Raw genomic sequence first — 27,111 nt, 5'->3', positions numbered from 1 at the left:
GTGCTTCGGAAATGTGACAAAGTTGCTGTTCAGGGCATTCCTGCTATCTTTAATTGTTACAGGGAACTTAGGCCAGATCCTGCCAATGGATCCAGGCAGGCAGCTCCATCCAATGTGGGTACAGGGGTTTGGCCATATTTAGCATCTGGCCCTTAGATACTATGGGGATAGGCACCTTAGACAAATCTAACATAGAAATGCTATTGTATATCATCAGAGCCTAAATGCCATCACACAGACCAGGAAATATGGAGACACAGTGTACAGCACTGTCAATCATGCCCACCTCCAGCAGCGCAGAGTGATTGTGTGGGACAATAACTGTGGTTTTCAGTCCCTAAGACTTAATGTTTCAGGTCTTTTAATCACCTTGTGCTGTTTCACTCACAAATAGTATGGGAATGTTCCGGACCAAAATTCCTCACTGAGGTAGCTGGGAGAAAGCTGGGTAGTTAGTGGAGATTCAGAGGGGAACTCTTAGCCAGCTTGTCAGGTATCTATGTCAGGAATGTTTAAAATCTGCTTATTTCTTACATGTGGTAGGAGGTGATCTGGAGGGCTGGAATGAATGTGGGTGTCACATGACTCATCATGGACATAAATCGGGACTTGTGATTAGAGCGAATTGGATAGTGGGAAAAATTATTCACTAATACATTTTTAAAGATTGATAGAAAAATGTCAAGTATCTTGATATCAAAAATAATGTTTGACCATCCATCCAGCTGGTGAAACATTGTTGAGTTTATTAGAAAACTCATGGAAAATAGACGCTGATTAGACTATAAAACTATAATTTGGTTGGATCTACTTATGACTTGAGAACAATGTCTGCTGGCACATGCAAGTCCCTACACAGACATTTTTAAGCACAATCATCTGTCACATGCAGATGCTACATGCTATTGTTTGCATTTGAAAGAATACAAATGCTCATGTCTGCAGGTGCAAAATTACATACACACAAAAGGAGGTCAGATTGAGAACACTTTGAAAATGTAACTCAGAGTAACAAAGGCAAATCATACTTTACACTTTGTAATTTGTTGATTAAGGACTCAGTTTCATTTTCGAACATGTGCATAGTCAATATGTAATGAGTGGAGGGATGTATGGTTCCATTTCTCTCTATGGGCTTGTCTACACTGGCCCACTAAATCAATGCAGTGGCGTCAATTTTGTGAGTCTGGTGAAGACGTGATAAGTCAATGGAAGATCGCTCTCCCATCGACTTTAGTACTCCACCTCCCCGAGAGGTGGAAGCATTAGGTTGATGTACGCTTTTTTCACCCCCCCCCCAGCAATGTAACTTACATCAACTTAAGCAGTAGTGTAGATGAAATGGAATAAGAAAAGGAGTACTTGTGGCACCTTAGAGACTAACCAATTTATTTGAGCATAAGCTTTCGTGAGCTACAGCTCACTTCATCAGATACTCATGAAAGCTTATGCTCAAATAAATTGGTTAGTCTCTAAGGTGCCACAAGTACTCCTTTTCTTTTTGCGAATACAGACTAACACGGCTGTTACTCTGAAATGGAATAGATATCCTCATAAGAACCATGCCATTTTTTTTACCTTCTTCATGTTACCACCCAGCTTAGGGTATGGTGGTTTGTTCACTCTGTTCCAGTCTACCGGCACTTTAATCTTTTCATAAAGCTGGAAGATAACCATGGCATCTGACAGGTCACTGAAACAATGGAAACATATTGTGCCTTATAATGTGAGCAAGGTATCCTATTTAACCATTACTAGAATGATCACATTTTCCTAAAGAATGAAACGGAGGCGTCTGTTTTCATAAGGACTAGCAATGTGTTCATGTTTTCTAGAAACATTTTTTTCTTAAGACGTAGATCACATTAGTCATCTAAAGGAAGGATAACTTTCCTTACCTATATAAATGATTGACACGTGGACTAACGCCCAAGGAGTTCATCCAGTTCCTAAATGTCCTCTCTTCCCTTGTTTCACCTAAAATAATAAAATATCAATCAACAGATCCTCAAGACAAGACTTCAGTGAAACAAACTTTTTACAACAAGGAAAATATAAACACAGATTTTACTGTATACTAAAATGACATGTAGAATGAGATATCAACAGGCAGTGAAATACAAAAATACAAAACAGTAGGTAATGTTCTGTACATACTATATGCACTGTCATATTTGAGCAGATTGTTCTCAAACTTTCTTAAGAAATTCAACTTTAGTCTGTGTTGAGTCATGAGACATTTCAGGATGAGCTTTGTGAGAAAGTTAGAAGCAATCAAAAATACAGATTTATGAAGGGTTGCCATCTGCAGTCACACCACCTAAGAGATTTATCTTGTATGGAGCTGAGCATTCTTCCTCAATCCAGCAAAGCATTTACTTAACTTTAAGCACACACAAAAATCTCACTGACTTCAATAGGACTATTCATAAGAACATAAGAGCCGGCCATACTGGGTCAGACCAATGGTCCATCTAGCTCAGCGTCCTGTCTTCCGACATTGGCCAATGCCAGGTGCTTCAGAGGGAATGAACAAAACAGGTTATCATCAAGTGATCCATCCCATGTTGCCCATTCCCAGCTTCTGGCAAACAGAGGCTAGGAACACTTCAGAACATGGTTTTGAATCCCTGCCCATCCTGGCTAATAGCCATTGATGAACCTATCCTCCATGAATTTATCTAGTTCTTTTTTTAACCTGTTATTGTCTTGGCCTTCACAGCATCCTCTGTCAAAGAATTCCACAGGTTGACTGTGCAGTGTGTGAAGAAATGCATATACTTATGCTTAGTTTTGAGCACATGATTTAGGTATTTTGCTGCATTGGGCTAGAAAGATGAGCACTTTGCAAAACCACGCTGCTACTGTAGACTGGTGAAATTGCATTTAAGGACTCCTTAGTTGTTGTTGTTGTTAGCTACACAACAATATTTAATAGAAGTGTCACACTAAGCATGTGCAAAAGCCTGCTTTTCATTGATTATAATTTACCTATATTTTAGAATTCTTCAGAAAGCTATCAGTGACTGTTGCTGATTGATGTCTAGACACATGCAAAGTTTAAAGTTTTGCATTCAGATGTTTGAGAGTTATTTGTGCACAGAAAACGTCTCTAAAATATTAGCAAAGAGGGAAAATTATACTTTTTTCTGCTCATTTAACTTAAAAATGTCCAAGCAGAACCTCTTCCCAAAAAAATTCAACTTTGGGCTGAGACCAAGCAGGAAGTTTCAGTCCAAACACAATTTTTTAGGAGGTTTACATACAAAGGAAATAAGTTTATAATGGGCATTTCCAAGTTGTCATAGTGGATAAAATAACTAAGGTCAGATCACAATAACTATAAGCCACACACATATTGAAGTCATTCAAGTCAATAAGCTTAGGTGGCTCAAGTGCCACAGAAGACAAGAACTCACTTAGCTCAGAAAGGAGACATGATGTGCAACAAAGCGAACTGTGCCTTTCTTATAATAACTCCATAAGAGATTTGTCTAGACTAGAGTTTTTGCTCTTGTTTTAACTTAACTGTTTGTTAGTTAAATCAAGTTAATTGACAAATACAATTGTAAATGCTAGTCCAGACATCCCATAAATGTTTGTTCCAGGACACAAAAGTGGAACAATCATTTGTGGAGTGCCTAGAGTAGCATTTGCAATTGTGTTTGTTAACTTGGGTTAACTGGTAATCATAGAATCATAGGACTGGAAGGGACCTTGAGAGGTCATCTAGTCCAGTCGCCTGCACTCATGGCAGGACTAAGTATTTTCTAGACAAGGGGTCTCAAACACTCGGCCCGCGGAGTTATTTGCTGCGGCCCACCAAGCTCACTGCCCCTCCCACCCTGAGTTATTTCCTGCAGCCACCAAGCTCCCCTCACCCGCCATCCCCGTCCCTCCCAGCGCGCTGTGTCCCGGCTCCTCTGCCTACCTCCAGGCGCTTCCCACCACCAAACAGCTGTTTGGCGGCACTTAGCACTTTCCAGGAGGGAGTGGGGAGGAGCAGGGAGCCGTGCACTCAGGGGAGGAGGCGCAGAAGAGGGGGGCAGGGGCAGGGATTTGGGGAAGGGGTTGGAATAGGGACAGGGAGGGGGTGGAGTTCAGGTGGGGACTTTGGGGAAGGGGTTGGAATGGGGGTGGGGAAGGGGTGGGAAGAGGTGGGGCAGGGGCGGGGCCTCATAGAAGGGGTGGAGTGGGGACAGGGCCAGGGGCAGCGGTGGGGGGTGTCAGTGATACGGCCCTCGGGCCAATGTACTAGTCCTCATGTGGCCCTTGTGGTCATTTGAGTTTGAGATCCCTGATCTAGACCATCCCTGACAGGTGTTTGTCTAACCTGCTCTTAAAAATCTCCAGTGATGGAGATTCCACAACCTCCCTAGTCAATTAACTCTAATTTAAACAGGACTATGAATCCTAGTCTAGACAAACGAAGGAGACATAAAGCCATAATGCATTCAAACAAATCCACCTACAGTGAAGGGAATCAACTATATTCTGAAGCCACATGCAAGTAACATACTGCAATATCCCATCCTCAAACCTGCCTTGGCTAATGTTGCACTAAGTACATGTCACAAGAAAGTTGAGCTAACATCTGAATTACCCAACCAGGTCTCAGTTACATGTTAAAAGTCAGAGGACTCAGTTGGATGCCACTTCTTATTTGTATTTTTCTTACCTTCAATAGAACTCCAGTCAATGTCCTGGTTCTCTGGTTTTTGGAGGGCAGGATATCTGTTAAATAGGTTGGCAATGAAAGCCAAGTTTAATTTGGGGTTGCCACGGACCACATCTGTAGCAGTAACAAACTGCCGGCAGCCCAATCTCTCTGCTTGCTGCAACATGCTCTCTGCCCTCTGGATGTCATCCTTCTCCTAAGAGATATCAAACACCTCAGTCAGCAAAAACATGAAAATATGTTGACATCCAATAGCACTGAAATATCACACTCATAATACACATGTACGTACTGTCTCTTTGCATACTGCTGCTATAAAAACTACAACACCTTCTTGTTTAAATCCATAACATTTTCCTTTTCCACATTACAAATCACCGTCAATATCTGCAAATTGCTTTTACCTAACATCAATGTGCTACACTATGCAACATTAAAATGCATGTTTAAGATAAATCTTATCACATAGGATAAGCTTGAGAAATAACCCAGAAAAATGTCCGTAAACATATATTGGTTAAGTATTGCTAATGTGTCTAACTGGTTCGTTGGCTTTTAAAGCTTCTGTGATAACTCACGCTGGATGATAGTTTGTTATCATTAGTACAATCTAACCTAAAACATATCAATTTAATTCTGCATTTTTGGTTTTTGAGGATTACACTCCAATGGTAAATCTCGTTTGCTTGTTTAGGTATTACAGTGCATCTCAATGTTTCCTAGGTTCTATAGATAACCGTCATAAAAATGTTGGTGTATATCGTCTTACCCTTAATCCTGTCATGTCAATAGCAATAGCTGGAATACCTTCTTCATTTCCCTTTGGGGCAACTTGGTCCAGCAAATGGTAATAAGCTTTGGAGTCCTGCAACAGACCAAGAAATTAAAGGGGTGGAAAGTTACATCGAAAGCCAGGTTTTGCATGCCAATACTTCCCATGAACAATGAGCAAGCATGCTTTATTTTTATTACATCAACCATTTGACAACATAATTAAATTAAACAAACTGAAAGCATTTAACAGTTTCCATGTATGCCTTCTGGTTTGCATATCTGTTTGTTTTATAAAATAATTCAAATGTGAAATATGGAAAAGCTGGAAGCATTAAACACAATACTACATGTTGCATTTATGAAAAAAGGATAGAATGGATTTAATATGAACATATTAAATTAGAGATATGAAAAATATACCTTTATAAGGCTGTAGAAGTCAGTCAGCTAAAGGTTTAGTAAAAGAACAGACAGAAGTTTAAAGCAGAGTTTAAAGAAACATTGAATTGGTCACAAAGTAGAAAGTAAAGTTTTCAAGGACAGATATTAAAGCTGACACCAGTTAACAAGTATTTTTCCAGAAAAAGGCTAGAACAAGACAAAGATTTCACATGCTGTTTACTTTCATGTTTTATAAAGCATAGTGTTGGTTCCATGTGTACAAAAAATTAACCTCACGTCAGAAATCATCTTAAACATAAATACAACCCTTCAAATAAAGATTCAGATTTAAAAAAAAAAAACCCCAAGAAATTGTTACTATTTAGATACATGGGAAAAGGCTCCAGGTGATATAATGCAAACCTTTACTGCCGAGATTTGTCTTCATTTGCACAAGTGATTCCACTGAAGTTTCCAGATTTCTACCCAAATGCTTCCTTGTAAGCATACATTCATTGTATACATATGTATTTACAAAAGAGGCAAAGCTGATTAGAAGTAGTAAATAATTACATCGGCTGAAATCCTGGCCCTGTTGAAGTCAATGTTACTTTATATTTTCCAACATTGATGTGACATAAATCATAGTTTAGATTTAATTAGCTACATTCGATAACTCTCCAGCCTGCCTATGTAAGGGTGAGGATCCCACAGCCCTTCTCCAGGCAAAATATCTATTGAGTTCAAAAAAATCTATTAAGTTCAGTGGAAATTTTATGCATGAGGTGACTGCAGAATTGGGCTCAAAACCTTTCATATTTTCTTCCCACTCTTATTTGTTATTGGGTGGCTAGCCCAAGCCTCCATCTGTGTTTCAACAGCCAGATTGCTATTTTTCGCATGCTAATGCGAGTGCTGCCAACACAACTCTGTCTACCCCAGACTGAGAGGCTCATCCCCAGCTGCAGTGTAGACATACCCTAAGGCCCTAACCCTGGAAACACCCTACCTACGTGGTTAACTTTAATCATGTGAGTAGTCCTATTGAATTGAATGGGACTATTTACAAGCTTAAAGTTAACCACACACATACGTGTTTTCAGGATTGGGGCCTAAGCCATCACCTCCAGGTGAACAAGCTCATCCAGAGGAGAAAGCTGAAGTTTGGGGTTGTTATTTTTGCTGTAGCTGATCAGTGTTTCTCATACCTTGATGTCTGTGCTGAAGTTATTGATTTTGTTGCACCCAGCGTTCTCCAGGTGATAGTTAGCCCACCTCAGCAGCAGTTCCTCTGGGGATAATTTCATCAGATCCTCTAGACTCTCTCCTTCACGCAGAAGGGCAATCAGAGCTGGGCAAGCACAAAATTGAAAGAAAAATAAACACCATGCACAGGAATATCTGTGCTCTTAACTCATCCTTCTTAACTGCCTTTACTGAGCAAGGGCCTGATCCTTCTCCCACCGAAGAAAATGTGGGAGATCAGTGTGTTTATATATTTGAGAGGCTCAAGTAAAATGAAAGCTGTCACCTGAGTCTGCAGTTATTTTATTGTTAAGGATTTAATTTGATGTTAGAGATGTTACAGCCATTTTGCTCTGTTCTGGGCAGTGTTTTGCATAACTGCAGCATCGCAGAATTGCAAACCCAGCTTCCTCCTGCCGTGCTCAAATAAAAAATGTTATTCTACTGGCAGAGTTACATTTTGGCTTTTTAATTTTGTTTTTCTATTTCACATACCATACATTCTCAAATGCATTTGGTTTTCATTTTATGTTAAGGAGCTACATTTTACATAGACAAAAAATACAACACAATGTATTAGAGCATTGTTCATTCACAAGTGAAACAGAATGCTTTCCAGCTTTTTACACACTAAAAGTGCAAAGAGAAGTAACATCTGTAGCTTACAGTGTATTGTCTCATGTATGTAACATCTACAGATGTGGCCGGTCAGCGGTGAAGCGGTGAACTGTTGTCAAAGGCTAAGCTTCAGGAAGAATGAAGAGCATCAGTATGGAGAGCAAGGCAGTTTAGAAAGTAGGGAATGAATACTCCAGCAGTTCCCAGCTGTGGTTTATGGGTCACTGATAGTTCCTGGAGCAATGGCTGGTGATTTACAGAGCTGGCTGGTCACCTGGGGCTGGCTCCCTCCTTGTTTCCAGCTGTTTCTACAAGTGGCCAGGTTCTTCATTGCCAGGACAGCCTGGAGGCCTTTAAAAACAGCTGGGAACAAGGAAGAGGAGTGAGCTTTGCTGCCTTTTCTAGATACCATCACTATATATAATAAGTGAAAGAGAGGAAAATGGAGCCATTCTCTGCAACTGGAGATGTCAGTGGGGCTGCCAGCACTCAGCAGGACAGCAGTGTGCAGGGGAGAATGAAGAAGGCGAGCAATATGTTCAAGGGAGACGGCAGAGGCGGTGAGGGGGAGGGGGGCTATAAGAAGTGCTGATAACTGGGCAACACATCCAGGGGAGAAGGGAAAGAAGCAGCAGGAAAAAATATGGTTGGAGAGCAGTGTGCGTGTGTCATGCTGAGGCAAGTTCACACAGAATTTTTAAGAGAAGGGAGATTTGGCTCTGGATTCTGAGAAGTACAGGAAACCAGCAAGGCTTCCTGAGTGTGGCATGATGTGCTCCTGATTCCAGGTGTAGGTAAGGAGACAAGGATGCACATTTTGGTTGGACTGAAAGTATGGGGCCTCTGGGCTTATGGAGACTAGAACTGGGGGAAGCAGAGTAGTGAAGAAAAGAGGCAATGAAGACCTGACTAAGGGCAGGTCTACACTACAGGGCTAAGTCGACTTAAGTTACACAACTCCAGCTACGTGAACAGTGTAGCTGTAGTCAACGTACCTTAGGTCGAGTTATTGCAGTGTCTATACCTGCTGGATTGACCGGAGTACCTTATGCTTCTCATTCTGGTGGAGTACCAGAGTCGACAGGAGAGTGATCGGTGGTCGATTTAGCAGGTAAGACCCACTAAATTGACCCCCGGTGGATCGATCACCGTGCGTCGATTCCCCCAGTAAGTGGAGACAAGCCCTAAGAGTCCACAGGACTCGTTGAAATAACTCTTCTAAAGATGAGAGCAGTGGTTTGAGAGAGTGCACCGCATGTACCTTCATTTCTGCTGAGCTCAATGTCGGCAAACAAGCCAATTTTGATAACTTGCCATAAGAGGCCCAAGACCAGGTAAGGTTTCCCCTCTTTTAAGTCTTCAGCCCCAATGTTAACAACATGGCACCCGATGGCTGAGGCAGAGTTCAAGGCAAGGTTCAAATTTTCCTGAAGAAAGAGAGAGAGAGAGGTTTCTTATTTGGCAATAACTAAATAGTGGAGGGGAGGGAGGAGGAGAACTAAAGAGCAGGTGGTGAGGGGAACTCAGTGGAAATACAGTGAGCAAAATTAGATATAACAATTTTCAGATCAGGGCTTAGGGTGTGATAGCTCAGAACTCCCAGGAGTAAAAACAAGTCCTGTGCCCTTCTGCAGAACAGGGAACCTCTCCTTTGCAACATGGAAAAGCTTCCATTTCTTCTCCTGAAGTATTACAAGACATTGGACCTTAAGCCCCACACTTGTCCTGTTCTGGATATTGCTCATTCTGGTGTTTACACCGGTGGAATATGGGATGAGAGAGAAAATCCATATTTTGAGGCGTGTGGGGTGGAAAAAGGAGCTTCCATATAGCAAGATGGTGGGGTGAAAAGAAGAAACATTTCAGGCAGGTGGCTTTTTTTTTCTTTTCTTTTTTCAAAGGGGCAGTTTGAATCTGCTCAACGGTTTGGGTTGTTCAAATAAGTCCCTGGGGAGATGGACTAGTGGGCAGAGGGCAGGTGAGGCAGGCAAAGGTGCATGACAAATGCCATTTGTTTTCTGGCTCTGCAATTTATCATATGGATTTCACCACCATGAGTGTGAGAGGTACATTCGATTAGGTAGAAAATACACCGGGACACAAAGCGTAAATTGTCATAAACCGAAAAATTTATAGCATTTAAAAAGAATCCCCCTCTCTTTATTTGACAGTTGTAAAAGGGTTAAGTTAAAGCATACGTTATATTGATTAAATCATATCTAAATCTGACAGGGATTGATCTGTGCTGCATCAGTAAGATGTGCTGCTGACCAAGAGGATTAAAACTGAAAAAATGTGGACTGCAGCCCAGAAACCCAATTTAATGGCTTCTAAGCTTACTTGAGCCTGGCTAATGTTCCATTTAATCAGAGTAACTGAAGGCTACAGTGGGTTATGTGTACATATATAGTAGATATCTATTTATATACTGGTACAGAGGTACATATATACACTGTATAGAACGATGTATTTTTACATACTGTTGTAAGGGAAACAGAATAAACTTGAATTTAGATCTTGGCAGGTAGAATTTTGTTTTCCAGTTCATCTTTAAATAATGAAGGTGTTCACACACGCACGCAATGTACATTACAAAATGAATCCAACATGCCGGTTGAACAGATAAAAATCACAAAAGAAAATGCAAACGCTAAGGGCCCAACAGCGTTAACTCAGCCATCTTTCACATATGTGGTATTTTCTAGAGCAAGGATGGCCTTTTGATTAAGGCACTAGACTGGAACTCAAGAGATGTGGGTTCAGTTTCTGGCTCTGCCACAGAATTCCTGTGTGACCCATGGGCAAGTCACTTAATCTCAGTACTCAGCTGTCATTTAGTCAGGGGTGAAAGTCAGACAGTATGGGTCTGTACGGCGTACCAGTAAAAAGTGGCTGCCAGGACTGGCCTGTACGCAGCTGACATTAAAGCACTACTGGGGTAGCGCTTTAACGTCGCTGCCCCTTTCCCCACCCCCCCCGTCAGGGGTCCTGCTGTAACAAACTGTTATGGACCCTACCGGCAGGGCTGACGACGGGGTGGGTGGCACAAAAGGATCAGCAACGCTAAAGTGCTGCCGCAGCAAAGGATGCTGCTTAAAGCGCGGCCATGGCTGCGCTTTAACCTTGTTGCCCCTTTTGCTCCCCCTCCCCCCTCCACGGGAGCCCCGGGCGGTGCAGGCCAGGCAGCATGGATGGGCTGGCTGGGGGAGGCTGACTCCCTAGCCCCGCCCCTTCTGCCCAAGGCCCCGCCCCTACCATACCGGTAAGTGTTTACTTTCACCTGCATTTAGTATTCTAGCAGTTAACCCACATTTGAATTTGTCATTGTCTTCATCTCATCCCATCTGTAGTATTCATAGAATCATAGAATATCAGGGTTGGAAGGGACCTCAGGAGGTCATCTAGTCCAACCCCCTGCTCAAAGCAGGACTAATCCCCAATTAAATCATCCCAGCCAGGGCTTTGTCAAGCCTGACCTTAAAAACTTCTAAGGAAGAAGATTCATTAGGCACCTATCACTTAGATCCTAAGATTTATACCCTGGCTTAATTATAAGCACATGAGTAGTCCCATTGATTTCAATGGGATGATTCTCAAGTTCAAAATTAAGCATGGATGTAAATATTTGCAGAATTGCAGCCTGAGTACCCTACTTTGCCACAAACTGTGTCTGGCTGCATTGTGCAGAGCTATGAAATGTATAGTATTACTCCTAATTAATTACATAACAGCGACTCAGCATTTATACTTGATGTTTCAGTACCTGTATAGTGAATGGAGTGAGCTTCTTTTTGTTGATTGTCCTTTCATCAATTGTATCTGGCACTGAAAAGTTGATCATTTTACTGTAAATTAAAGAATAAACACAAGTGAGAAATACGTCATTATGCCTACACCAAAGTCATTTTGAACCTTCATCATAATATCATAGAATCGTAGGACTGAAAGGGACCTGAAGAGGTCATCTAATCCAGTCCCCTGCACTCAGGGCAGGACTAAGTATTATCTATTCTAGACCATCCCTGACAGGTGTTTGTCCAACCTGCTCTTAAAAATCTCCAATGACGGAAACTCCACAACCTCCCTGGGCAATTTATTCCAGTGCTTAACCACCCTGACAGCTAGGACATTTTTCGTGATGTTGAACCTAAACCTCCCTTGCTGCAATTTAAGCCCATTGCTTCTTGTCCTATATTCAGAGATTAAGGAGAACAAATTTTTCTCTCTCTTCCTTGTAATAACCTTTTATGTACTTGAAAACTGTTATGTCCCCTCTCAGTCTTCTCTTCTCCAGACTAAACAAACCCAATTTTTTCAATCTTCCTTCATAGGTCATGTTTTCAAGACCTTTAATAATTTTTGTTGCTCTTCTCTGGACTTTCTCCAATTTGTCCACATCTTTCCTGAAATGCGGCACCTGGAACTGGACACAATACTCCAGCTGAGATCTAATCAATGCAAAGTGTGGCATGTTGATCAAATATCCAGAGACTGAATTGACCACAGGACCTTGCTTAGTGCATTAAAAAGTCCAGGAACACCAGTAGATAGTCTCCTCCTCACCCCCCCGCCCCAGACAGACACAGACACAGACACATACATACATGTACTGCAATATTTTAGCACAGCTTTTTCCTAACCAGTGGAGGAAGGGAAGGTGACAGATAGATATATTGAATAGTGGCCAAAAAGAGCAATAAAGTAAACCTGTGTGAAATTCAAAATGTTAATTTTGTGGAAATTCATGTCAAAAGATTCACTGTTTCACGTTGCTTTTCACTCTCTACCTCCAAAGACTTTATGCAAAATTTGAAAAAATAGCTATTTTCATTGTCCACAACTGCAAACAAATCCTCAGATTTACACACATTTTTGACACAAAGCCATCCATCTTCACTCAAAAATGAACCAGTCTGTACAAAAATGGTCTCAAAAAATAGGCAGACTTCAGCAGAATTTCACGTTCATAATAAAATATGAAAACCATAATTTTTGCATCACAAATATTTTGCATGCATCTAGATAGGAACCCCCTAGAAATGCCCTGTCTCAAGTTTCTTATTACTATTACAAAACATAGTACATAAGAAAAAGACCTACACGTTCATGTGTTTACTGGGCATGCTTGACATGGAATTTTCTCTTTGTATCTAACAATATAGTTCTTTCATAGTAAGTTGTAAAGTCTTGGGCTGCTCAGAGTCCTTCACATTTAGGCAGGTTGGTTGTGTTTCAGTCTCATTTAATAGAAAAGGTAGAACCATCTCCTGAAGCCCTTACTAAGTTATTCCATTCTTATCTTCAGCAAAATGTCCATTGTGCCAAGTCTTGAAGTCCTTATTCATCTAAATCTCCAACTAATCCTACATAAGAATTGAGAATATGAGTAAGGACTGAGTGAGAACTTCAGGATTTGGCCCATGTTGTGTAATGCAGGACATTTCAGATATGCAAATAAGTATATAAAACTCACTGGGTTCTATATTCTGAGGTCCTTACCCAGTTTTTACTCATTTTCTACTCAGGCTCACTCCTGTTGGCTTCGTTATTTCTCCCCTGATTCTAATGGACAGAGACAATCACTTTTAACATATAAAATATCTATTTTTCAATGATAAACAATAGTTTGAAAAAACCTTATAATCTCTTAAGAGAAAAGATGTGTGAGAAAGAGAATCACTAGGGCCCTGATCCTGCAAGAATTACGCACATGCCTAACTCTAAAGGCAACGCAACTGCTTGTGTACTTCAAGGTAAGCACATGCATCAGTTTTCACAGGGTCAGGGCCTAACTGTGTAGGGAAACATAGGTGGTATTTACCACAGCACGATGCCATCACCAACCGCCAGGAAGAGGTCATCAGTGTCTGGATTCATTGGGAGCACGTGTCGGCAATCAGGGTCATTCTCTAGGGCTTTGTTAATCCAATTCACAAAGGCGTACTTTTCTTCTTCTGCAAGCAAAAGGTCAGATCTATCAATCTGGAGCCTAAAACTTTTACCAATTCTCTTGACATGAAAATCTCAGTTCTTATTAAAAGTGATTTGGTACCTTTTCTGACACTTATCTATTCCACCTGAGAACCGAACAATTATTTAAAATTAGGGAGGTTGCATTTTTGGCCAAAATACTGCTCTTACTTCTCCTCAGCTTTATTACAGTTTGTCCAAAATATGCCTGTTCTAAGTCTCCCTTATCGATACGGCAATTTCCTAAGGCTTTTCACACTGACAGTTGCGAAATGATCTCCAAGGGACCATTTAGTTGCAATTACTACCTATATCAATTGACTCTACATACCCGAATAAGAATGTTGGGTTCCAACACTGGACTGTTCTGAAGTTCCACCGATAGCACAAATCCCCTCCTTTTTATTGATTGCTTTTCGAAAGGTTTTAGCCACATCTGTGCTCTTCAGGCCGTGGAATACCTTTCAAAATACATAGAGTGATTTTAAAATTGCAAGCTATAAAACTATGAGCTTTTAGGTTGTAAATTTCTTGGGACCATGCTGTCCTCTATGTCTTTTTCAGAGCTGAAAACAATGTGGGCATCGAATAAATAAATAATCTGTAATACTAACAATTACTTGAATGGGCACTCTCAGCAAGAGTTCACACTTGTGGCTGCCTTAGCAGAATTGGACCTTATAATTTTTTTTATATTTTAACTAATAAATAGGAAGTTAAAGAGTATTAGGAATCTACAGAGTCTTTGTATTCTGGAGACAAGCCCTTAAAAGTTTAAATTTTGAACAGAGGTAAGTGCAATTCTGAAATTTCCATCCTGCAGGAAATTCCAATACTTCAACATTTGTTTTTGTCCCAGCTTGCGGAAACTGCATTTACCACTGAAAAATCATTTTGACAGAAAATTTCTGACCAGCTCTAGTTTTGCAAGTTAGACTGTTTTTTTTCTGAATTTCTTTTTAGAGGATATTATCCAAAATAACATTTTACTCACTGCAATAAATTCATCAAAGCTGATTTTGCCATCATTGTTTTGATCTCCCGTGGCCATCAAATTCTGAGTGATTTCTCTGATTTTATATCCTGGCAGAGGCAGATTGGCTGCTTTGAACAGCTCTGTTAATTCACAACTGCTTATGAAACCATTTCCATCAATATCTGTAAAGGAAAAAACAGCTTAATGAACCTGTCTGCACAGAAAAGGTTTTTTTCAGGAAATATGAATTATGTGTAATGATTTTTTTAATCTTATAACAAAAATATAGTAAATTGTTTTTAACAATTGCAGTGACCTTTTCAATCCCAAGGAAAGTTTATAATGACCATGAAACAAAAAAAGAAGGAAGAATCTGTATGTTAGTTGGATATATGTTACAGTAGCAGCGCGATATGTGGATGTATTGTTTGTATAGTTTGAATTTATTAAATTTACACTGAATTAATGGTTTTACAAAATAAACAAAAACAAACTCAAAACCAAAAGTTATTAGCCTTCTCCTACTGCATTCTTTTATTAAGGGCTAAAATGAGAGTGTGAGTTAGGCAGAGATTACCCTGTCTGTAGGAGCATTTCTGAAAATACGCAAAATGACTATTCACAAATTGCTTTCAAATGCGCAAATTACGCAAATGAGAAAAAATTAGTAAAATAATTTTATTTCTCTAATCTCTTTCCATGACAGTATCCTTGCATGTTACATGTAACAGTAGCAGGCAAATAATAACAGAAGTATGATTATTCCAATATTGTCCCATTATTTCATTGCTTCTCATTTTGCTTTGGATATTGGTGAGGGTCCTGTACATACAAATGTTTAGCTATCAGCAACCCATAGCATCAAAATGCAGAACTCTATGGAATTTAAAATGAAACATTCTACCTCAGTTGTACCACAGCCTATTGTGATTTGTAAAGAATTTTTAATGAGGGGATTTATATTTTGAAACTATTTAGATGTCATGTAGACAGATTTTTTCTTTGACATATGAAAATGCTAGCGACTTGTTATTTGTAATAAACTCTCCTATACTCTCAGTATATATATTATTGTCCCAAATGTTGTTTTGTAGTCTTCATTTGCCCAAAGAGAGATTTCAAAGAAGTATATGTTGTGATTTCCTGAGTTGAGCTGGAAATTGACCATGTCATGTGCAGCAAAGCCACATAGGATTTACATTTGAGGCTGCTTCTTAGACAAATTAGAGGATTGGACCTAGACAAATCAGAGGATTGGGCCAAAAGAAATCTGATGAGGTTCAACAAGGACAAGTGCAGTCTTCATCCAGCAAAGGAATGCCAATACTGTACTTCCAGAAAGCTACTGCAGGCTAAAGTGGTTTTATTTGGAAAGGACTGCAGTTGTATGAACATTACTTCATATAGTTTCCATTTCACAGTATGACAGTACTGAAGCATGGCTCATTAACTGAAGCTGGCCAGTACAGCGGGATAGAATACAACTTTACCTCGTGTTGTATGTTACATGCTAACTGTACTCACCGACTTTGTTGAAAGCCTCTCTTAAGTCTGTCATCTCTTCCTCTGAGATGTGTGTTGTTGACGCCATTTTTACTTCTTTGAATCAGAAGTCTGCAGGAAAATGCATGTTATTAGTTTGTGCCTTTTATTTTTAAGAGTCAGAAGTTCAAAGCAATTTCACTTAGAAGTTGGAATGAACAGCATGACACGAAGTCACTGCATCATTCTTCATAATTTACAACACGGTTTCCATCTGTATCCAGGAGTGTAACTAAGAGGTAACCTTTTTTGATCCTATAGATCAGAGGTGGCCAACCTGTGGCTCCGGAGCCACATGCGGCTCCTTGTATGGGCACCGACTCCGGGGCTGGAGCTACAGGTGCCAACTTTCCAATGTGCCAGGGGGGCTCACTGCTCAACCCCTGGCTCTGCCACAGGCCTTGCCTGCACTCCACCCCTTCCTGCCCCCTCCCCTGAGCCTGCCATGCCCTCGCTCCTCCCACTCCCCCTCCGAGCCTCCTGCACGCAATGAAACAGCTGATCGGGAGGTGCGGGGAAAGAGGGGGAGGCGCTGATCGGCGGGGCTGCCGGTGGATGGGAGGCGCTGGGAGCAGGGTGCGGGGAGCTCACTGGGGGGCTCCTGACATATTACTGTGGCTCTTTGGCAATGTACATTGGTAAATTCTGGCTCCTTCTCAGTGTCAGGTTGGCCACCCCTGTATAGATGTAAATCCACATTGATTTGTTACCAAACTGTGCTGTTTTGATAAGTCCTGCCCAAAATGCTTGTCAAGGCTGGTGAATACTTTTGATACCTAAATCCCGTCCTCACTTGCCTTAATTACTCTGTGGAGGGACAGAACAGAATTATGCTGGACACTCAGGAATCCTCAAAGCCATCCTGCAAGTGGGGGTCAGGATGGCTCAGGATGTTTGGGGGCAAACACATGATTGGGAGCACTTTGCTGCTGCTGCCATGGCGGGCAGCTTGGATCACCAGTTAGCAAACGCTTCACATTGCAGCATACGTCCTCAGGGCCTGCTTGGGTCTTCCACGTATTCCCTTGGAGTGGGATACGCTGGCAGGTGTCGTAACAGGGCCTTCATCTTCATGCTCTCCTCAGCTCGCGGTTCAAACTGTAGTTCTATTGTTTTATGGGCACACGGTGGGAGAAAGAGGCATTTTGTGCCCTCTCCCTCTCAGTACACCCATGCAACTCACAGAAGGATTAGGTTCTATAGCGACTGTGCCTTCGCTCTGATGTCATTGAGAATGCTGCACAGGGGTGGAAGATTCAGTTCCACTTGTGACAGATGCTTGTCACATCACTGCATGCACTGCTGAAGGGTAGTCCCATACTATGGTAATGGGAGCGGGATTGTCCTGCCCTGCCCCTTCTTATCTATTTATAGTGTAAGCTCTTTGGGGCAGAGACTGTCTACAGTTCTAGCTTCGTATGGTACCTAGGACAATGGGGCCCCACTTTTGGTTGGTCCTTAGGCACTAGTGTTGGTCCTTAGGCACTAATACTATTTACAAAATAATAAAAGGACTAGACTAGACTAGAATACTATATGGGCCCTAGTTAGAGGGTTTGAGGTTGGCTGCTGCAGTTGCAGTGCCCTTGTTTAGGAAAGAATCAAAAGAGAATGCACTAAAACTACTTCAGACCTAAAAAAAACCCCATAACTTCAGTGAGAAGGCCCAGATTGCAAACATTTGTATCATTTTGTAAAAGATATTTAGGGTAGATTTGAAAAATGGAAGATGATACTTAACACATTTGCTAGAATAATTTGAGTATAACAGTTAAGCACCATTTATCTGGATTTCAGGTTTAATGCCTTCCTGAATTTATGCATTGATTTATAATGTCACTAAGTGTGGCATAGAAGGAGAACTCTTTATGGAAATGGATTAAAAATAAGCCAAAGGCAATACATTGTGGTGGGTTCTTTCATCCTGTCTGTCCCTACAGTAGCACAGTTTAGCTGCCTAATCTCTGCAAGCTCTGGATCAGAACTAAAAGACTTCTTCATCAGGAGAGAAAGCTGGTTCATCTTGCTCAGACTTTCTTGAAGCATTGCCCGTAGAGAAGAATAACACAATACATAAATAAGATTGTAATCTTTTTAAAGGCAGGGATTGTGTGTCTGTGTTTGTATAGTACTTCGTACAATTGGGCCTCCAGGCGCTATGTAAAACAAATAATATTTTTAGCAGTATTAAGAAGTATTACTTTTAGGGACCTACTGGAGAGGAAATCATGGAAAAGACTTATTAAGGCATCTCATTAATCCATTTTCCAGTGCAGGTTTATACTGTCCAGTCTAGATCCTTTATCAAGCAAAAGGATGTCTAACACTGCTCCAGGAAGATTATTCTACAGTACAATAGATACTGTAAACAACAATAATAGCACATACAGACTATCACACAATTCAATTACAGATATTGGGTCAAATTCACCACCTGCATAAATGGTCCCACTGAAACCAATGGACATATGCTGGTGGAGAATTTGGTCCATGAAGTACAATGCAACCTGATAATAATGGCCAGCAAAGGCACAGGTTTCACTCTTATTAATCCTCACATACTCCTGTGAGGTCAATGTTATCAGCCCCATTTTATGGATGGGGAAACTGAGCAGAAAAGTTAAATGTTTTGCCCAAGGCTACAGAGTCAGTGTCAGAGCTGAGATTGGAACTGCCAAGGTGCTGCGGTATTCATACCACTAAAGTACCCTGATGTCTCCTCCCCTCCAGCACACACACATTAGTTGGAATTATTCTATATTCTCAGTCTAACCGTACCTTTTAATTTCACCCAATTAATCCTAGTACCTAATATCCTCTTGTGCCACCAACTTCAATGGAGTTACTCCCTATTTACCCTGGGGTGTGATCAAAATGGGATCCTCAAATTCTGATTTTGTCAGTTAACCCTAAATTGCCATCGGCACAACTCTATCGTGGGACTTTGCAAGTCACATAACTGTTTAAGTTGTAAAGTTGGGCACCTTAGTACTTCATCACAGGTACATAATATCCACATAACATCAGCAGCAAAGTCCCTAGTGGAACACCGCTCCTACACTGTTTCAAGATTACCTTTAACCCCAATTTGGCAAGAGATTGCAGTAAAGGGAGCGAAAGAACTAAGTCTTTATTTTTAATATTTATAGTCTCATATTTGGCCAGATTTGCTCAGAAAAGTCAGTGAAGGTCCCCCAAATGTATATTGCAAGAACTGAGAGAAGAATCTTGTCCAGAAAGTTTTCAGAGTAAGAGAAACAAATTTTGTTAATGTCAATGTGATTTATTCTGGAAAGATGGTGCTTGAGAGTCTGATTTGTTGGGGTTGCCAAGGGAGTTTCCCTGTGCATTAATTTATACTTATGACTTACTATCACTTTTCTGAAATTATCTGAGGTGGTTAAATCAAATGCACTGAGAAACAAGAGAGCTGTTAAGGGCCAGGTGCCTCATGTACCTTAACCAATAGGTAGGGTTGTCAAGGTGTCCAGTTTTCGAGCAGACAATCTGGTCAAAAAGGGACACTGGCGGCTCCAGTCAGCACTACAGACCGGGCCGGTAAAAGTCTGGTTGGTGGTGCAACAGGGTTGGCAGTCTCCCTACTTGGCTCCTGGAAGTGGCAACATGTCCCTCAGCTCCTAGGCCCAGGAGTGGCCACAGGAGCTCTGCACACTGCCCTTGCTCCAACCGCCAGCTCTGCACCTCCCATTGGCCAGGAACTGCGGCCAATGGGAGCTGCGGGGGCAGCTCCTGCAGGGAGGGGCAACACGCAGAGCCACCTGGCCGCACCTCTGCCTAGGACCCGAGGGACATGTCGCCGCCTCCAGGAGCCACCTGGGGAAATTGCTGCCCAGAGCCCACACCCCAAACCCATTCCGACACCCCAAACTTCTGCCCCAGCTTGGAACCCCTCCTGTACCCAAACTCCCTCCCAGAGCCAACACCCCACACTCCCTCCCGCACCCCAACCTTCTGGCCCAGCCCCCTCCCACACACCAAGCCCCTTGGCTCCACCCCCCAGTCCAGAGCCCGCTCCTGCACCCCAAACTCCTCATTCCTAGCCCCATCCCAGAGCCTTCACCCCCAGCTGAAGCCCTTACCCCCTCCCACACCCCAATCCCCTGCCCCAGCCCTGAGCCTCCTTCCACACTCCAAACCCCTCGGCCCACCCCCCATCCCAGAGCCTCCTCTTGCACCACAAATCTGAGCCCCCTCCCGCACCCAAACTCCTTCTCAGAGCCTGAACCCCCTCCCTCACCACAACTCCCTGCCCCAGCCCAGAGACCCTGCCCCCACACTCTGAACCCCTTGGTCCCAGCCCAGAGCCCCCTCTAGTACCCCAAACCCCACACCCCCAGCCAGAGCCCTCACTCCCTTTCACACCTCAACCCCCTGCCCCAGCCTGATGAAAATGAGTGAGTGAGCGAGAGTGGGGAGAGTGAGCAGTGGAGGGAGGAGGATGAAGTGAGCAGGAGGTGAGGCATCAGAGAAGATTCAGGGCCTCAGGGAAGGGGCAGGGCAAGGGTGTTTGGTTTTTTGCAATTACAAAGTTGGGGACCCTACCAATAAGGATAAATGTTTTCTACTTGTTTAATGGAATAAAGAAACTTGCTAATGACTGTCTTGTTGTACAGTAATTGCATGTGTTGTTTAGCTAATTGAATACTTAGATATTGTTTAAAAATAAGATCATCCGGTACAGTAATTCCTCGCTTAACATTGTATTTATGTTCCTGAAAAATGCTACTTTAAGCAAAATGATGTTAAGCGAATCCAATTTCCCCATAAAAATTAATGTAAATAGGGGGTTAAATTCCAGGGAAATTTTTTTCACCAGACAAAAGACATTTTATATATACACACACACACAGTAACTCCTCACTTAACGTCATCCTGGTTAATGTTGTTTCGTTGTTACGTTGCTGATCAATTAGGGAACATGCTTGTTTAAAGTTGCGCAATGCTTCCTTATAATGTTGTTTGGCAGCCTCCTGCTTTGTCCACTGCTTGCAGGAAGAGCAGCCCGGTGGAGCCAGCAGGTTGGGGCTTGGAACCAGAGTGGACCGGCAGCTCCCTTTTCAGCTCCCCGCTGCGCTAAGTTCCCTGTGCAGCAGCCGCCCAGCAGGCTATCGACTGCCGGCAGTTCAGCTGTCCCTCCCCCCACTGCCATGTGCTGCTCCTGCCCTCTGCCTTGGAGCTGCTTCCAGGAGCCACCTGCTTGCTGTGCGGAGGGTGGGGGAGAAGTGGGGTGCTGATGTCAGGGTGTCCCCCTCTCCCTGCTTCTGCCCCCCCGCTCCTATACCCCATCTCCACAGAGCAGGGGGACATACAACAGGGCTCAGGACGGAGGCAGCTTGCTGGCAGCAGCTGGTGTCTCAACTTGCTGATCTATTTAAAAAGGCAATGTACTGTATCCCAAAGCTACCCAAGCGCTTCCAGAACTTCACTGAGTGACACTGGCTTGGACTCTAGCAAAAAGTCCCCAGATATTGGGATTGTTGGGAGTCCAGCAACTCCATCTGAATCTGAACAACCTTGTAACTTGTCATTCACAATGCACTGTAAAAAATGTATGCTACACTTTATAAAACTTACAGTAAGACACGTTCCCTGCTCCAAAGAGTTTGCTGCGTATGGCAGAGAAGACAGGAGAGGACAAACAAAGGTAAGACAGTAGTTCAGGCAAAGGAGGGGGTGAGGAAATTACTGGTAAGGTGAATAAGGTGGAAAGACAACGAGGAGTCCGGTGGCACCTTAAAGACTAACAGATTTATTTGGGCATAAGCTTTCATGGGTAAAAAACCCCCACTTCTTCAGATGCATTCAGGGCGGCAGATTTGTATAAATTTTGGTGGTGCCCAGAACGCCCAGAGCCTGCCCCCCGAAAGTCTGCCCCCCACCTGCCTAAGGGCCTGGGAGGGAGTTAGGGTGGGGGGAGGAGGTCTGGGGTGCAGGCCCTGGGCTGGAGGAGGTGATTGGGGTGCAGGAGGGATGCCGGGTGCAGGCTCTGGGAGGGAGTTTGGGCGCAGGAGAGAGTGTGTGGGAAGCGGGTGGGGGTGCAGGCTCTGAGAAGAAGTTTGGGTGCTGGGTGCAGGCTCCAGGCTGAGGAATGGGGTGGGGATGCAGGAGGGGGTGAGGGGTGCAGGCTCTGGGATGGTATTTGGGTGCAGGCTCTGGTCTGGGGGTGGGGGTGCAGGGGAATTTGGGGGCAGGAGGGGTGGGTGGGAAGAGGGTGCAGGCTTTGGGAGGGAGTTTGGGAGTGGGAGGGGGTGTGTGGGAAAGTGGTGGGGGTGCAGGCTCTGGGAGGGGGTGGGGGGGTGCGGTGCCCCAGGCCGCTTTAAATCTCCCAGAAGATGGGGGGGGGGAGGCGAGCACCCAGGGGTGGAAGGCGGGGCAGAGGGTTAGACCTGGCCTCAAACATTGCTGGAGCTGGGCCCCAGGCCAGGAATATTCCTGGTGCCCAGGCACCGCGGGCCCATAGAATTCGCCGCCCATGGATGCATCTGAAGAAGTTGTTTTTTTAACCATGAAAGCTTATGCCCAAATAAATCTGTTAGTCTTTAAGGTGCCAAAGGACTCCTCGTTGTTGTTGTTTTGTGTGGAGATTTAAGGAGGGGTTGTCGTGACTGGAACCGTGGGAAAGAAAATAGCATTAGCAGCAGTTGTTTTGGATAGAGGGGAGAGGGGAGAGGCAGGGGTGCCAGGAAGGACAAGGTTAATCAAAGTGAAGAATGAGCAAGGTATGGTCAAGGGTTATAGCAGAATAAACGGCAGATTTGGCGGCCATTATAGAGAATGAAAAGAGAGGACTTAGCAAGAACTTGAATGCAAAGGAAGGAGCTGACGACGACCAATATGCCGGAGAGATGGGGAAAATAGTGGAGTTGTCAACAGCGAGAAAGAGGCAGAAGTAAATGGAAACAGATTAAAAGGAGAGGTACAAAGCTGCGTTTTGGATAGATTGAATTTAAGATTGTAGTGGGACATCCAGACTGTGTGTAACTTTGCTCTGGGGCCTTGTCTTTTTATTTACCTGCAAAGCACCACTGACACCAATGTTGCAATCTAGGAGCAAAGTGTGCAAATGCATTCTTGTTCCAGCTTCTTAACCATATCTGAATGTTGTTTTGTGTGTTTCTTTATTTAAAAATTATTCTCATCCTGTGTGCTGAGAATGCTGACAAATTACACTGAAATAGCTTCTGAAAAGCCACTACTCTTATTGTTGTATATTTAAAATAATACAACAGTGTAATTTGTCTGGTTTTTAGTTGACCTCATCCTCAAAAGGAACAGCTATATCATGGATGTTTTAAGAGATCTAATGACAAACTATTTTCTGCCTAGGACATAATGGAAGAACAAAAACAACAGTCTCAAAACTGAGGAATGAAATGTCACCACTAAACTGATGCGCTTCAGCATTAATGTTCTTTCATTTCTTCTGATTATGAGGCCATAGTTAAAAAATCTGAAAAGTACTGTAATCTCATGAATTATTACATATTACTCAGCAAAGTAAGTGTGCACTCAGGGTGCAATATAAATGATAAATAGTAAAATCATTAAATACTGAATTCTTTCACAATTTGTACTAAATTAGTTACAAGAAGCTCTTGTTTCATAAGCTCCATTTTATGGTTTCTCACAGGCACTAGAATGAAAACTGTGAAGATATATCAATGCACCTTAAGTAAAGTTGCACTTTTTGCCCAGAGCAAAATGGCAAATTTTATGTGGCAACATTACATTTCATGAACACATATTGGAATAGTCATTATCAACTCAGCAATGACTTAAAGTGCTGGAATAGCTGAAGAAATAAAAATTTTCCACACACTCTTTACCCATTGGGGCATTACCTTGTTAATAGTATGTTTTTTTCTAGAGTATTGTGGGGAACTGGGAGGGGCGAATTGGGTGTGTCCCTTGTCTCATAACTTTTCAACTCCCGCAGCCACCCTCTTCTAAATGGTTTATTTTCACTTAGGCTGCTGGAACAAGAAGCATGTCATCCCCGCGAAATAGAGCATTTAGAGCAGCCGAGGAAAAACACAAGACAGAGGTCTCCCCCTCCCCAACAACACAGTACTGTTTACTCGGGCAGAGCTGGATCCCCTTTAATGCCTTTTTTTTTCTTTACTCTTCCTTGCCCTATCCAAGCTGTCAGTTATCTGAGACCAGATTTCTTTGTGCAGGATTTTTCATCAGGATTATAGAATAGTTTTCCACTTTTCTGAATTAGCATTTCTTTCTGATTAATTTTAAGGAGAGTTTTTGACCCAAAATACATCAGGAAAATTCTCCTTACCTACAGCACATCTGGGCAATGAGATAAGCAACAGCAAATGAGAAGGAGCCTCCAGGAAGTGACAAGGAGTTCTGCATCTTCTGATGTACCCCAAGTGTACTTGAATATCACAAAGGTATACGGGAATAGGCAAGGGTGCTGGAACAATTTTTATAGTGGGGGTGCTGAGAACCGTTGAGCCAAACTGTAAACCCTGTCTATAATGGAAACCACTTCAAGCCAGGAGGTGTGGGAGCACCCCCACCAACCCTATTTCCAACACCTATGGGAGTACTTGGTATCTTTGGGGGATTTTCCTCACTAAATCCTTCCTCCAGTCAATGTTTCTTAAATCCCCCTCCTCATCCATGTGCATGTAACTGATGGTGATCAGAATGTCTCTGCTAGGACATTCTTCTCCTGGAATATTTCTCTATCTCTCTATGGAGACTAGCACGCATAGTCTCCATGGTTTTGCCCATACGTCCTCTGACCGAGCTACAGCCCCCATGAAAAGGCTTCCTGGTCAGACTATGTGTCCAACTAGTATATTTTGTACGGCATTTATGTTTTGGGCCATAAACATTTTTGACAACTGCAAGTAGTCTTGCCGGGAGGGCACATAATATTTTCTTCCTTTTTTGCTCTCACACACAAGGAGAGAGAAAAAGAGAAATTATTCAGTTGATCTCATGCGAAAAGAAGAATCAATGCTATAAACCACAACATTGTGGCTTAAAAGTTGCTCAACTTTAGGCTTCCGTTCACTGGCCAAAAAAGAAGAAAAAAAGTCCTAACTTCTTTAAAATCAGCATCCATAAAGGCACTAAATGGAGAGAGAAAAATAATGTTGCTGATGCTCAGCAAAACAAATGTAATGCTGTTACAGCATAGTCTAAAATTTCCTCCCTCTCATTCCTCAGGACACATTTTATATTCTATTTTTGTTATTTTAAGCTGTAATGTACATACAACCCTAAATTCTCTAGTGTTGTCAGAGGTAAATTGCACTTCTCTGTGCCAAGAAGGAAACCCAGGATGGATTCACAGCCCGGGAGGACAAGCAGTGTTAGCATGTCAACCTTCCTTCAAAGTTTCTGCCAGAGTCGGGACAGGATTAATTTATAGGTGGGGGGTCTAAAGGAATCTAGCTGACAGTAATGCCTTAGGCAGCTAGATAGAGCCATCAATGCTCCTCAGTGCTAATCTACAACACTCCTACTTTTTCAGTCTGGAGGTTCTTGAACAGACTGGCGATCCTTCCCATTTGCGTGGTGGTTTAGTTATGTGGTTTAATGATTTTTCCCTAGCAGTCTAAGGCAAAATTTGAACCCACATCTCCCAAGGTGAAAGGACCCACTACAACACCTTGTCTGTCAGTGGTTATTTATCATCGGAGAATCATAGAAATGTAGGACTGGTAGGGACCTCAATAGATCATCTAGTCCAGTCCCCTCCACTCAAGGCAGGACTAAATAATAAACATCTGACAGGTGTTTGTCTAACCTGGTCTTAAAAACCTCCAATGACGGAGATTCCACAACCTCCCTGGGCAATTTGTCCCAGTGCTTAACTACTCTGACAGTTAGGAAGTTTTTCCTAATGCCCAACCTAAACCTCCCTTGCTGCCATTTAAGCCCTTTGCTTCTTGTCCTATCCTCAGACGTTAAGGAGAACAATTTTTCTCCCTCCTCCTTGTAACAGCTTTTCATGTACTGGAAAATTGTTATCATGTCCCCTCTCAGCCTTCTTTTCCAGACTAAACAAAACCTATTTTTTCAATCTTCCCTCATAGGTCACATTTTCTAGACCTTTAGTCATTTTTGTTGCTCTTCTTTGGACTTTTTACCAATTTGTCCACATCTTTCCAGAAATGTGGCGCCCAGAACTGGACACAATACTCCAGCTAAGGCCTTATCAGCGTGGAGTAGAGTGGAAGAATTACTTCTCAGGTCTTGCTTACAACACTCTTGCTAATACATCCCAGAATGATGCTTGCTTTTCTTGCAACAGTGTTACACTGTTGGCTCATATTTAGCTTGTGGTCCACTATGACCCCCAGATCCCTTTCCACAGTACTCCTTCTTAGGCCACTGTGGTTGACTGCATTAGGAAACATCAACGATTTCTGAGCAAAATATCAGATTAAAATGTAATTCTTAGTAAAATGACTTCCAAAATCACTGAAGGGCATAGACCAACTAATGTATTTTGAATATGCTGCATTTAAGAAAATGCTCTTTTTCTAGGTATATATTCTTTGTCCATCGGCCTACTTAAATGGCTACACATACACAATAAAGTTAAATGTTTCATTCTAATTTTCTCAAGGGTGTTGAATTAAATTCTGAATCCCAAACAGCCAAAAATGTACCCGACTCCATTAACAATATGTAACATTTCTATTACGGAAGCACCTAGAGGTTTCAACCAGGTTGGGACCCCACTATGCAAGGCATTGTACAGAACTACAGAGTAGGATTGTGAAACCCTCATGAAGTTGGTGGGATTACTTCCGTGAGTAACTGCTCCCCAGTGTGAATAAGGGGTTCACAATTGGTCCATAGTAAATGATAATACCTTCCCCCCAAAGGCTATAACCATCCCTAATATAGCTGCTGAATGATAAAGATGTTG

General features: G+C 42.5%; 1 protein-coding gene across 1 annotated transcript in view; it reads right to left on the bottom strand.

Annotated features, from left to right (window-relative positions):
• LCP1 (lymphocyte cytosolic protein 1) overlaps positions 1 to 27,111 on the bottom strand; it is a 37,575-nt gene that overhangs the window by 6,038 nt on the left and 4,426 nt on the right. Inside the window, exons 2-12 of the mRNA XM_077811578.1 lie at positions 16,167 to 16,256; positions 14,661 to 14,824; positions 13,998 to 14,127; positions 13,518 to 13,650; positions 11,460 to 11,541; positions 8,958 to 9,123; positions 7,042 to 7,184; positions 5,448 to 5,543; positions 4,679 to 4,874; positions 1,899 to 1,977; positions 1,579 to 1,693 (exon numbers count right to left, since the gene is read on the bottom strand). Coding sequence (XP_077667704.1) covers positions 1,579 to 1,693; positions 1,899 to 1,977; positions 4,679 to 4,874; positions 5,448 to 5,543; positions 7,042 to 7,184; positions 8,958 to 9,123; positions 11,460 to 11,541; positions 13,518 to 13,650; positions 13,998 to 14,127; positions 14,661 to 14,824; positions 16,167 to 16,233 — 1,371 coding nt within the window. The 5' untranslated portion in view covers positions 16,234 to 16,256. The remainder of the gene's footprint in view (positions 1 to 1,578; positions 1,694 to 1,898; positions 1,978 to 4,678; positions 4,875 to 5,447; positions 5,544 to 7,041; positions 7,185 to 8,957; positions 9,124 to 11,459; positions 11,542 to 13,517; positions 13,651 to 13,997; positions 14,128 to 14,660; positions 14,825 to 16,166; positions 16,257 to 27,111) is intronic.

Source organism: Eretmochelys imbricata, chromosome 1, assembly GCF_965152235.1.
Source record: "Eretmochelys imbricata isolate rEreImb1 chromosome 1, rEreImb1.hap1, whole genome shotgun sequence".
Classification (NCBI taxonomy): domain Eukaryota; kingdom Metazoa; phylum Chordata; order Testudines; family Cheloniidae; genus Eretmochelys; species Eretmochelys imbricata.
This window is presented reverse-complemented; position numbering and strand designations above follow the sequence as displayed.